The 13,420-nt window shown below is 41.6% G+C and overlaps 2 protein-coding genes across 6 annotated transcripts; one reads left to right on the plus strand and one right to left on the minus strand.

The window, feature by feature from the left end:
* The first annotated feature begins 19 nt into the window (after positions 1-19).
* Positions 20-4,237, plus strand: LOC123995022 (glycoprotein integral membrane protein 1-like). The gene is made up of 8 exons (XM_046298246.1): positions 20-335; positions 705-776; positions 860-959; positions 1,039-1,193; positions 1,342-1,501; positions 1,630-1,850; positions 1,946-2,109; positions 2,593-4,237. The coding sequence occupies exons 1-8, from the start codon at positions 246-248 to the stop codon at positions 2,693-2,695; spliced, it is 1,065 nt and encodes a 354-aa protein (XP_046154202.1). The 5' UTR covers positions 20-245; the 3' UTR covers positions 2,696-4,237.
* LOC123995020 (katanin p60 ATPase-containing subunit A1) lies at positions 4,237-10,807 on the minus strand. 5 transcript variants are annotated; one of them, XM_046298240.1, is made up of 12 exons: positions 10,590-10,805; positions 10,415-10,475; positions 9,875-10,037; positions 9,621-9,766; positions 9,061-9,250; positions 8,580-8,695; positions 8,339-8,444; positions 8,077-8,235; positions 7,805-7,931; positions 5,458-5,592; positions 5,247-5,373; positions 4,237-5,010 (listed from the first exon to the last, which is right to left on the minus strand). In XM_046298240.1, the coding sequence occupies exons 3-12, from the start codon at positions 10,034-10,036 to the stop codon at positions 4,812-4,814; spliced, it is 1,467 nt and encodes a 488-aa protein (XP_046154196.1). In that variant the 5' UTR covers position 10,037; positions 10,415-10,475; positions 10,590-10,805; the 3' UTR covers positions 4,237-4,811. The 5 variants fall into 5 exon arrangements, with proteins under 5 accessions (XP_046154196.1, XP_046154197.1, XP_046154195.1 ...); XM_046298241.1 differs by having other exon boundaries at positions 9,061-9,229; positions 10,415-10,807; XM_046298239.1 differs by having other exon boundaries at positions 10,415-10,805.
* Positions 10,808-13,420: the final 2,613 nt, after the last annotated feature.

Here is a 13,420-nt window from a genome sequence, read left to right on the forward strand (position 1 = left end):
AAAATGTACGAAAACAAAAATATTTTTGTTGTTGTCTTATTTTAAGGTTGGGGTTGGGTATAAGGTTAGCCACGTGATTAAGTTAAGGATTAGGTTTAAAATCACATTTTAAGAATATAAATCATAGAAATAGGCGGAGTTTATGACTTTGTGGCCGTGGTAACTGGTGACGACCGTGTTGTTGTTTCCTTTGATCAGATTGAAAATAAGTTTCCTACAAAATATTTTTCAACGACCGCTAGAAGATGGCGATGAAACGAACATCAAGTTATTCTCTATTTTTTCTGTTTATGTCGTTTATTTTAGCTGAGTCTGCACCTCGACAGTTGAACACGGTAGGAGACAAATTTACCACGGTACTAGACTAGATAGCTATACAATTTTTTAAAATAAAAATAAACTAGTCTAGATAACGTCAACTGTTAGCTAGTCAAATCAGCAAGGTAACGTGAGTCTTAACTATGTTTACCTACTGTGCTGAATGCAGCGAGTCATCTAATATTGGTAGGTAACTAGCTGGCTAATGATGCTAACGTTACCTTTGTTGCTGTCTGACTCACTGCAGCTAGCTAACTAGCTAATGTTTATGTTTTGCCCTGAAGTGTCACTCTCACTGGTCCTGATGTTTTGGTGAATAATGTTATTTACCTAGCTAGCTAATGTGTATATCATGTTCCTCTTTCCCATTCATGATTCTCACACAGGAAAGCATTCTGATCAATGTGACAGCAGGGACATTGGATGACACACAGGTGCAGGAGTCCAACAACTTGCAGGTAAGCTATAATACTCTGAAGTTGTCTATTAATAAGCGTATTGGATAATAACATAATTAAATCAATACATTTTACCTTTTCAGATCAACCTGAATATTTCAGTGGATGAAGAACAGGTGCTCATCAATGACATCCCGGTGGAGTTGTCAGGGGTGACTAGGTTGAACTGCCAGGCCTTGCTGTGTGAGTAGTGAAAATGCTTCTGCTGCTTACAGAACTGCATTATGCACCTGATTAATACAGCTTTCTACTCTGTTTACAGTGGATACCATCAATGGAACCAGTGAATTTGAATCTGGTGACTATGTGTCCACTGTCACCCGGGTGATGGTGAGCCAGAATCGCCTGTGGAGTGATTCAGAAGAGGTGGTGGCTCTCCAGGTGTTCAGCGAGGTCATTGAGATGGAGGGGAAAAAGGTCAAGTTACTTGATGGAGAAAAGGACAATAAAATAATTGTGTTAGGATATTTGTCACAGCTAAAGGATCATATTTTCACCATGGTGGGTGGTACAATGATGGTAAATCTGTGATCTTATGGCTTTTGTGTCCTTTTCTATCACTTAGGTCCAGCAGCCAGAAATGTGCGAAGTGAAGATACTGATGAGCCCCAATTTCCAGAAGCTTGCTCAGTATACCAACACCTACCCCATTGGACACAGTGAGATCTTCAGGATCCCAAGGGAAAATGATGTGGTCATCACAGATCCAACAAATCCTAAAAAAAGTATGCAAGAATAACTATTTTCGTTCTCGTACTTTTACATGAAAAGGACAAGTTATCTCAATTCCATTACTAAAGTAGTGTTCCTAAATTAGTTTGTGAACGGTAATGTTCCACTTCCTTCTGCTCAGCTGAAGACCAAGTGATGTCCCATACCACCATTCATTACCCTCTGAAGCATGCTGACACCACCCAGGAGGAGATTGCTGCCCCAGGCAAGCTCCCAGAGACTCCCCTCCGCATGGACCCAGACTTGCTGTATGATAACAATGATGAGGATGATGACTTGAGAGGGCTGTCGGATGAAATGCGGACAGAGGCACCGCTCAAAGAATCCATCTCCTCTTACAGTGTAAGTAAATTGGAAATCGGATCCAAATCAAATCCACAAAATACATTTTCTAGAATGTGCTCGGAATGTGCTTTGAAGCTTGAATCTGTTTGCAGGCCATGTGTCGATGGGTGGAGGAGGTGAGGGACCGCCTGCGACGCTTCTGGTCTGAGTCCTTGCCCCTGTTCTTCTTGATCATGTGGGTGGTGGTGATTGGTGTGGTTGGGTCAGCGGTCATTGTCAAGATCCTGGACATGCTCTTCCCAACATGTGAACACAAGTATGTTTTCACATAGGTCCTGTTGTGCCTGCTTACATGATTGTTGTAGAATTAAACATTGCCAGGTCAGTATGCAGGATTTGTCATTGACCACACCTTACTGCCAAGACCATTTGAGGCACATCAGTCGCATCTTTTCTTAATGTGGCAATCAGCAGTAGAAACAAGTGTTTTCCCCACCCCTGTTTTGGTAAAAAGCTGATGGATGGCTGGAGAAATGTAACCACACTCAAATTCATAGACAAAGGTATGGATGCAAGGACTGAACATCCATGCTAATGCTATCAAAATTAGTTTGAACCAAACATTGGAGTATACTTTGGGTTCTGATAGGGCACGACAGCTGAACTAAGCACATCTTTTTCAAGAATCAATGGTTACATATATTAATGATTGAAGTTTAAAATTGTAAGTAGCACTGCTGATTGTCCCCTTTTAAGTGATTTTTACTAGGAAAATTAATGTTGTACTTTTTTCCTCTAGGGGAATTTTCCATTTAAATCCTGTGACTCTGATGCCTGAAGATGAGAAACACACCCTGCTAGAGAACATTGAAATAGAGGCAGAGGAAAAAGCCTTAAATTAAAACTGAAGACTGATGAAGTGGAGTGAGTCTGATTGCAGCTGTTGACGAGGCATTATGTGGTTAGAGAAACCATAATCTTTTTGTAGCACTTAAACATGCATTGCATACACATTATTTGCTTTATACCCTCTACTCAAAACATGAGTCTGTTAATACTGCAAGCAGATCATACTTATGGACCTAGCTACCTACTGCACACTGTTACTTTTAATATGATTGTGTTACCTCAAGTTACAATATTACTTTAAGAAGTTTGGATATACAGGTAGCCTAGCGGTGAAGTGTTGGGCCAGTAACCTGAAAGGTCGCTGGTTTGAATCCCCGAGCTGACTGTGAATATGCCAATGTTCCCTTGGGCAAGGCACGTAACCCTAATTGCTCATGTAAGTCGCTCTGGATAAAAGCGTCTGCTAAATGACAAATGTAAATACACGTTAATATCGATTTCTTATTGGTTTATTTAGTTATTGCTCAGTTCATATTTTATCATTCTGACTGGAGGATTGAACTGAGGATTTGGTTTGTCTGCATGCAAGACAAACAGCTTTTACTGTTTTTTTGAGCCAGTACATATGTCAAGGCCTCACCTATACATTCATTGTAAAAGGATCAAAAACTGAAAAAAAATATTGAATGTTGCTATTGCATTTTGACTAAGATCGACTCTTGGCTGCGGTAAAGTTCATAAAATGGACAGGAAGGCCTAGTCTTGCACCCATAAGGAGTGCAGAATAATGATCAAATATGAAATTTAACCATTTCAATTGTTCGAGAAGACAGTTCCTACAGTGGCACGACCTCTGGGGCATATTCACTTTATCTTCTGTGACAGAGAGCAGAGACCTAGAAACTATAGCATGGACATGAACTGGAGAAGAGATTCATTTCCAGTCTTTACATTCCAATTATGTTCACTCTGGAAACATTGCACTCACAGAATAAGCCCCAGCTGCTTTAATGCCTGTTTGTATGCATTTGAACTGAATATGGTTAACGGATGTTCTTTGCAATTAATGAAAATGGTGACACTGACCTTTTTTTATAAAGCGCATCTTGTCTCAATATAGTTAGTCAGACCTACTCTTCTCCCAGTAGCATATTGGCTGGTTTGCCTCAAAGGCATGACCAAAATATAATTGTATCAATGTGATTCAAGGCTAGGCTCCTGGTTGACGTATGCATGGCATTGAATGGGGCCTTGGCACATTGACTTTCTTGCAGGAGAGGCCCTAGTAGTGAATGCAGTTGGTCACAGAAACCGCTTCATAGAAAACTGCATGCCGATTTGAACTTCAGTGAATGGGTGAAGAACGCAAGTTATTTTACCTTTGTTGCTTCTATGGTGCCTCAATTCCATTTCAGTCTTGTGTTGTACTGAAGCATGGGAGCATGACTTGTGTGCATAATGTATTTTCATTCTAATCAAACTACATTGAATTCCCAAATGCTGCTCAATAAATGTGTTTCTGTAATGTTTGTGACATTCACGCTACACAATACAGCCAGGTTACATGCAAATAAAGCACATGGAAGCCTTGTCAATGCAAGTAATATTTGACTTTTATAGCTTTATTAAGACATGGTTAGTGTTCTATGATTGGTATATAAATTCACATCCACAAAATGTGGGTAGAACCAGTTGGTTCCCTAAATACATATTTAGAAATTAAATCAAGGTCATAAAAAATGTTTCCTGGTAGTGTATCTTTGATTAACTGATAGCAGTAGCACATCTGATAAAACCCAAAGACACTGGATACTTTGGTAGCAAAGGAGTTAAATTGAAATAGAAAGGACCATAGATTTTGCTGTCATGAGACCTGGTAGTGCAAATGAATGAACTAACTTAACAGCTAATCTACTAGTGTAAATTGAGCTATAATAAAACACAAATCAGAGAATCATTTGGTTTTCAACAGTCTTTGTTCCAGCACTCCTGGGCCTTTATAGAACAGCTTACTTAGGTGCATGGTTACCCTACTTTAAGGCATTTCGCATCACCTAGCCTATGATAAATAATTTACAAATAAAGGGAAACCATTACAGTTAAATTAATTGTTCCCAGAATATCAACTGAGCATCCCACCAAATCCCCTACAGGCTTCCTGATTAACTCTCAGCAGGAGCCAAACTCTTCAATCCACTTCTCATACTTCTCTAGATCGGACGCTGATACAGACTTGGACACTTTCTTCAGAGAAGACTCAAAGTCCTCCATGGTGGTTGGCATGTGCATCTCAGCTCTGGAAATGTTACGGATCTCCTCTGGCGTCAGCCCCTCGATCCTTCGCCGCATGGCCATCAGAGAGGCGTCCCTACAGATGTAATGGACACAGTTTACTAAAGGCAGTGGAACACACCTGACTTTACTCTCATATCACATAAGGTGAAGAGTGGTTCATTTCACCAGTATTTCCTAATTTAAGAGGCATCTCGTTTTCAAATCAGTGATAGCTGAATTATTGTATTTGAACAAATACGCAAGCGTTTATTTATGACTGGTTTTTGTTCACTTAAAAAAAAAACTAAACCTGAAAAGAGAAGGCCTTACCTGCACACATTGGTGATGTCTGCTCCTGAGTAGCCCTCACTCTGCTCTGCTATCTTTGCCATATCCACATCATTGGCCAGCTCCAGCTCCTTTAAGTTGATCCTCAGCAGCTCCACTCTGCCCTTGGCTGCAGAGAAAACAAGCCATAGTCACACCATTGTGAACATAAATATATATATTTCAGGAAAACTGTGTTCCAATGATTGTTGACCTGAAGGCAGAGGGATGTAGATTCTCTTCTCCAGACGTCTCCTCAGAGCCTCATCGATGTCCCAGGGAAAGTTAGTGGCTGCCAGCACCATCACCATCTTAGAGGGATCCTCATTATCTGATGCTCCTCCCACACCTAAACAGCATAAAATCCCATAAACAATCAAATCGATATTATCACTGCTATGTATTTGGGGTACAATCTATTGGGCAATAAACATTGTTGTAGAGACATGAATAGTGCATGTACCAGTCGTGCATGCACCAGTGACTGTCTATAAAAAGTGGTCAGATGAAGCAGATGCTAAACTACAGGACTGTTTTCCTATCACAGACTGGAACATGTTCCGGGATTCTTCCGATGGCTTTGAGCAGTACACCACATCAGTCACTGGCTTTATCAATAAGTGCATCGAGGACGTCGTACCCACCGTGACTGTACGTACATACCGCAACAAGAAGCCATAGATTACAGGCAACATTCGCACTGAGCTGAAGGGTAGAGCTGCTGCTTTCAAGGTGCGGGACTCTAAACAGGAAGCTTACAAAAAAATCCTGCTATGCCCTGCGACGAACCATCAAACAGGCAAAGTATCAATACAGGGCTAACATTGAATCGTACTACACCGGCTCCGACGCTCATCTTATGTGGTAGGGCTTGCAAACTATTACAAACTACAAAGGGAAGCACAGCCATGAACTGCCCAGTGACACGAGCCTACCAGACGAGCTAAATAACTTCTATGCTCGTTTCGAGGCAAGCATGAGAGCACCAGCTGTTCCGCAAGACTGTGTGATCACGCTCTCCGTAGCCGACGTGAGTAAGACCTTTAAACAGGTCAACATATATAAGGCTGCGGGGCCAGACGGATTACCAGGACGCATGCTCCAGGCATGTGCTGACCAACTGGCAGGTGTCTTCACTGACATTTTCAACATGTCCCTGATTGAGTCTGTAATAACAACATGCTTCAAGCAGACCACCATAGTCCCTGTGCCGAAGAACACAAAGGCAACCTGCCTAAATGACTACAGACCCGTAGCACTCACGTCCATAGCCATGAAGTGCTTTGAAAGGCTGGTAATGGCTCACATCAACACCATTATCCCAGAAACCCTAGACCCACTCCAATTTACATACCGCCCAATCAGATCCACAGATGATGCAATCTCTATTGCACTCCACACTGCCCTTTCCTACCTGGACAAAAGGAACACTTATGTGAGAATGCTATTCATTGACTACAGCTCAGCGTTCAAAACCATAGTGCCCTCAAAGCTTATCACTACGCTAAGGATCCTGGGACTAAATACCTACCTCTGCAACTGGATCACCCCCAGGTGGTGAGGGTAGGTAGCAACACATCCGCCACGCTGATCCTCAACACTTGAGCGCCCCAGGAGTGCGTGCTCAGTCCCCTCCAAACACACCAAGACAGTCGTGAAGAGTGCACGACAAAACCTATTCCCCCTCAGGAGACTGAAAAGATTTGTCATGGGTCCTGAGATCCTCAAAAGGTTCTACAGCTGCAACATTGAGCGCATCCTGACTGGTTGCATCACTGCCTGGTACGGCAATTGCTCGGCATCTGACCGCAAGGCACTACAGAGGGTAGTGCGTACGGCCCTGTACATCACTGGGGCTAAGCTGCCGGCCATCCAGGACCTCTACACCATGCAGTGTCAGAGGAAGGCCCTAAAAATGGTCAAAGACCCCAGCCATACACTTTTCTTTCAACTACCGCATAGCAAGCAGTACCGGAGTGCCAATTCTAGGACAAAAAGTATTCTCAGTTTACCACCAAGCCATAAGACTCTTGAACAGGTAATTAAATGACTACCTGGACTCCGCATTGTGTGCTCCCCCCCCCAACCCCTCTTTTTCTGCTGCTGCTACTCCGTTCATCATATATGCATAGTCACTTTAACTATACATTCATGTACATACTACCGCAATTGGGCCGACCAACCAGTGCTCCCGCACATTGGCTAACTGGGATATCTGCATTATGTCCCATCCACCAGCCCCTCTTTTACGCTACTGCTACTCTGTTCATCATATATGCAGTCACTTTAACCATATCTACATGTACATACTACCTCAATCAGCCTGACTAACCAGTGTCTGTATGTAGCCTCGCTACTGTATATAGCATGTCTTTTTACTGTTTTATTTCTTTACCTACCTATTGTTCACTTAATAACTTTTTTGCACTATTGGTTAGAGCCTGTAAGTAAGCATTTCACAGTAAGGTCTACACCTGTTGTATTCGGCGCATGTGCCAAACTTTGATTTGATTTAATTAATTTGGCCTCCCAATTAAGCAGAGTGGCTGCTGTTACTGTACCATCCATCTGGACCAGCAGCTCTGCCTTCACCCGCCGGCTAGCCTCATGTTCCTCTGACGTTCCTCTGCGGCTGCATATGGAGTCAATCTCATCAATGAATATGGTGGTGGGGGCATAGAACCTGGCCTGTTCAGAGGAGAAAATTAAACACTGAAGAGCCACACCTCAAAAACAGCCTTTTCACATTTTCGTAATATGATGCCGCCGGTTCTCTCTTTCAGGAAGAAAAATGTACTGCATGGGCAGAGGAGCTGATGAGGCAGAACCTTACCATTTCAAATAGAATGCGGACTAGTTTTTCAGACTCCCCTCTGTACTTGGAAGTGAGAGTAGAAGACGAGACGTTAAAGAATGTGGTTCTGCACTCTGTGGCAACGGCTTTGGCCAGAAGAGTCTTTCCTGTGCCTGGAGGACCCACCATAAGCACACCCTAAGAAAATATTGCACATGGATACACCACATATTAGCAAGGCATCATATCAACCAATCCAAATAATATATAAATCGAGTGGGCCTCAGGCTTCGATGTATACCTTCCATGGTCTTCGTATTCCTTTGAAAAACTCTGGCATCCACATAGGTAGCACAACAGCTTCTTTCAAAAGCTTTTTTGCTTCTTCCAAGTCTGCAATATCATCCCTATAGGCATTGGGGGGAAACATATTTCCTGTTAGACAACTCTTACAACGAGAAACATACGTTATATTTTTAGGATAATCCTGGAGGTTAATGATAGCTGTTCAGGGAGGTTAATTGATAGCCAGTCAAACATACCATTTGACATTGGGGTTCTGTGAAATGATGTCTCTCTCCAGGGCCTCAATAAGGTCTTTGTCATATCCTTGTCCGTCAAACCGCTTCACCTCTTTCTCTGAGACTTCAGCTTTGTTCTGCAAGGCAAACATACAGGAAGATTGTCAGCCCTGAGGGGGCTCACTGTGTAGCAGAGGCTCACTCTATTCCAGGAACCAGACTGACAAGGTGGTGATGATGATTTTAGGTAAACAGAGTGAACAATGTTTGGTCAACAGTGCAAATAGCTTTCAAGTTAAGGTTGGGTAATGCCAGGCAAAGCATTAGACATTTTCCCTGGGACAGTGATCATCTATAAAGTTGAACCTTTATATTTTTGTGCGTTTACAATGAAAAGATAATCCTCCTTGTGGTAGGAGTGGTCTATGTGTGTATTATGTAAGGGTGTAACAAAGAATCTTTCAGTCCCTATTTGCGCCCTTGATGGTACATTGTCATTTACCTTGTCGTCTTTTGGTTTGGCTGGGGGCTCTTTTTTTTCCTTGCCCTTCAAAGGTTTGGCTCGGTCCCCATTGGCCCCACGTGGTGACTGGCGATGCTGAGCCCGCACACCGGCCACACTCAGGCGGTTGTTGTGTGGTTTACTGTCTTTGTAGGGAACCGGGGGCCTCCTAACCGGAAGAGGAGAGGCTCTTTAAGGAAAGAAGGGAATAGTACATCAATCAGCCTAAGCACTCCAAATAATACAAACTAGCTGAACCTAAAAGTATCTTAAAAGATGACATTTGGACATCAAGTGGGTACCTTTGTGAGTGCTGAAAGAGCAGGCCACTACCAGGCACTCTGAGCACTAATCTCACTCATATGACTGGATCATTAAGTTATTTTCTTCAGACAAACAGCTTATTCTCCCCTCTTAGTAACCAAAGTGCAAACCACCATCCAGATACTAATGCAAAGACATGAAAACAACTTGAATATATTTTCCAAGTAAATTAATGACTGGGTCTCTAAATATATACACTAGAATATAAATATGTGTGAAAGGAGTCCATGCTGTACCTGCGCTCTACTTGCACAGGCCATATGTCATTAATGTCATCTTGATTACTTGGTGGTTTGGATGGGGTGGTCTCCAGTTGAAAACTTTCTAGAGTTGTCATTATTTCTTGAACCTGGTTGTTTTCTTCGTTTATCTCTTGCCATACCTGTAAAGAGATGTCAATAGCAACATTAGAAAGGCACATTTGCTGACCAAAACTCTGTTCCAATCAAACAAACTTAGGTTTAACAATGACTAATGTCATAGATTTTACCTGTTGCCATTTCTGTTGGAAGCTACTGTCCCGTACTGTGAAAAGGTATTTCTTGATTTGTTCAAGTACTCCCCGATAACAAACAATAGCAGAACTGTAGTTCCCAAGCAAAGCGTACTCTCGAGCAAGTTTCACGTTTTCATTGATCTCATGCAGACTCATTCTAGAGAGATGAACATTTTATTAGATTAAAGTGATGTTTTTTGTGATGTTATAATGCAGTTCTCCCCAGAAGGCATGACAACAGAGATCCTGTAAAACAAAACATTAAATGGCACAAGACGGACATGAAGATGCCAGCTGTGACAGGGAGTTGAATGATATCGGATTGTTAGCTTAGCATAACTTGCCTAGTTTGTTAACTAACACGTTTCAGATGAAGGAACGAATATCACAATTTAGAAAATACCAGCAATAAAACTATCAGAAGTATTTGTTTCATAACGTTACTGGCACATAAAAACACATTTCATGTCAAATTAGCAACTACAAACTAACTCCCAAACTTCTTTAGCATGCTAGTTTGCTAGCTACACCCACCTGTTGCATTGATGTACAAAACAAAGATACGACACAAAAAGTGTAGAACCGCACCCAAAGACTGAAACAAATCGAGTCAAGCGTTTAAAAATGGCAACAACAAAAAATAACGTTAATTACATTTATTTTCGTCTGACAAAAAGAGCTAAAACCACACCGAAAACCGACAACACACCCGCCTATGAACGTTTGAAGCTGTCAACTCAGGCGTCATATCCTGAACTGGAATCAGAAATGGAACGGCAGCAACAGCAGCATTATTTTAACTCTTTCATATGCAACACGTTAAAATACAAATATAGCTTTGACCCTCTTCAACAGACGACACCTTTGGGTGATACCCTCACACACAACTCTAGACCTGAGTTCCACTGCGTGTTTTCATTGTTCCCCACTAATCAGGGACAGTGGTGTAAATTACTTAAGTAAAAATACTTTAAAGTACTACTTAAGTAGATTTTTGGGGGGTATCTGTACTTTACTAATTTATATTTTTGACATCTTTTACTTTTAGTTCACTGCATTCCTAAAGAAAATAATGTACTCTTTACTCCATACATTTTCCCTGACACCGAAAAGTTAGTGTTACATTAAAAAAAAAAAAAAAAAAAAATTAAATGCTTAACAGGACAATTCACACACTTATCCCGAGAAAATCCCCGGTTATCCCTACTGCATCTGATCTAGTGGACTCACTAAACTCAAATGCTTTGTTTGTCGATGATGGCTTAGTGTTGGAGTGTGCCCCTGACTATCTGTAATTGGAGTGTGCTCCTGGCTATCTGTAATCTGTAATTTAGAAAACAATCGTGCCATCAGATCTGCTTAATATAAGGGGTTTGAAATGATTTATACTTTTACTTTGATTACTTAAGTATATTTTAGCAATTACATTTACTTGTGATACTTAAGTATATTTAGAACCACTTTTAAATGTGCCTTTAGAGGCCATGCAATTCTATGCTCATCTCTAAAACAAAGGCAATTTAGGTCAAAGAGTACATATTAACAAAAGAAATACTACAACTGTACCATAGAGACAGAATAAGTTTGGGGAAAAACAAAAGGAAATGGTCTAATTCAAGAAAGATCAAATGTAATATATTTTTAAAAATAAAGCAAACTGGATGGAATATGGAGAAAAATGTCCCATACTCTTTTTTAATCTTCAACATAGAAATGCTACCAAAAATGATTTACTGAAACTAATTACGGAGTCATCCATGATTCATGAAATAATATTTTGAAAGAAGAAGCAAAGTACTTTAAGCATATGTTTTCATTTCAGTCTCCTCCATCTCCACTAACCAAAGTTAATTCTATTGATTTTTTTTCTCTATTAATGTAAAATTAACAGCTGTAGACTCATGTGAAGGCCACATTACAGAGGAGGAACTTCTTGATGCTATTAAAGCCTTTAAGTCCGGGAAAACTCCAGGGCTGGATGACATACCAGTTGAGGTATACCAAACCTTTGTTGATGTACTCAGAGGACCATTATTAATATGTTTTAAACATTCCTATAAAAATGGTAGGTTATCAGATACTCAACAAGAAGGTCTGATTTCATTATTCCTGAAACAGTAACCAAGTGGTAAATATAATAATCCAGTCGGTTTCAAAGATTGGAGGCTGCTTACACTTCAGTGTTGTCATGCAAAAATTCTAGCAAAATGCATAGCACTTAGAATTTAAAAGGTATTGTCGGATATTATTCACCCTAATCAGACAGGTTTTTTACATGGACTATACATTGGCAGTGGTGTAAAGTACTTAAGTAAACATATTTGAAAGTACTACTTAAGTTGTTTTGTGGGTATCTATACTTTACTATTTATATTACACCCGGAGGAAGGCACAGTGATGCCAAAATGTTGGTGAATAGCCATACATTTTTGGGAGATTATACATGCAGTGTGCGACTTTCTTTTGATAGTTTACAGTTTATTCGCCGTTATTCAGCACCTCCACACAAACTATTTTCTGGGTGTGCGCCAGCTCATGTTTTATCTATTATTTCTATTTTTGACAACTTTACCATTTACTTCACTACATTCCTAAATGTACTGTACTTTTTACTCCATATACACTGCTCAAAAAAATAAAGGGAACACTTAAACAACACAATGTAACTCCAAGTCAATCACACTTCTGTGAAATCAAACTGTCCACTTAGGAAGCAACACTGATTGACAATACATTTCACATGCTGTTGTGCAAATGGAATAGACAACAGGTGGAAATTATAGGCAATTAGCAAGACACCCCCAATAAAGGAGTGGTTCTGCAGGTGGTGACCACAGACCACTTCTCAGTTCCTATGCTTCCTGGCTGATGTTTTGGTCACTTTTGAATGCTGGCGGTGCTTTCACTCTAGTGGTAGCATGAGACTGAGTCTACAACCCACACAAGTGGCTCAGGTAGTGCAGCTCATCCAGGATGGCACATCAATGTGAGCTGTGTCAAGAAGGTTTGCTGTGTCTGTCAGCGTAGTGTCCAGATCATGGAGGCGCTACCAAGAGACAGGCCAGTACATCAGGAGACGTGGAGGAGGCCGTAGGAGGGCAACAACCCAGCAGCACAACCGCTACCTCTGCCTTTGTGCAAGGAGGAGCAGGAGGAGCACTGCCAGAGCCCTGCAAAATGACCTCCAGCAGGCCAAAAATGTGCATGTGTCTGCTCAAACGGTCAGAAACAGACTCCATGAGGGTGGTATGAGGGCCCGACGTCCACAGGTGGGGGTTGTGCTTACAGCCCAACACCGTGCAGGACGTTTGGAATTTGCCAGAGAACACCAAGATTGGCAAATTCGCCACTGGCACCCTGTGACAGGTTCACACTGAGCACATGTGACAGACGTGACCGAGTCTGGAGATGCCGTGGAGAACGTTCTGCTGCCTGCAACATCCTCCAGCATGACCGGTTTGGCGGAGGGTCAGTTATGGTGTGGGGTGGCATTTCTTTGGGGGGCCGCACAGCCCTCCATGTGCTCGCCAGAGGTAGCCC

The sequence above is a fragment of the Oncorhynchus gorbuscha genome, linkage group LG14 (assembly GCF_021184085.1).
Source record: "Oncorhynchus gorbuscha isolate QuinsamMale2020 ecotype Even-year linkage group LG14, OgorEven_v1.0, whole genome shotgun sequence".
NCBI lineage: Eukaryota > Metazoa > Chordata > Actinopteri > Salmoniformes > Salmonidae > Oncorhynchus > Oncorhynchus gorbuscha.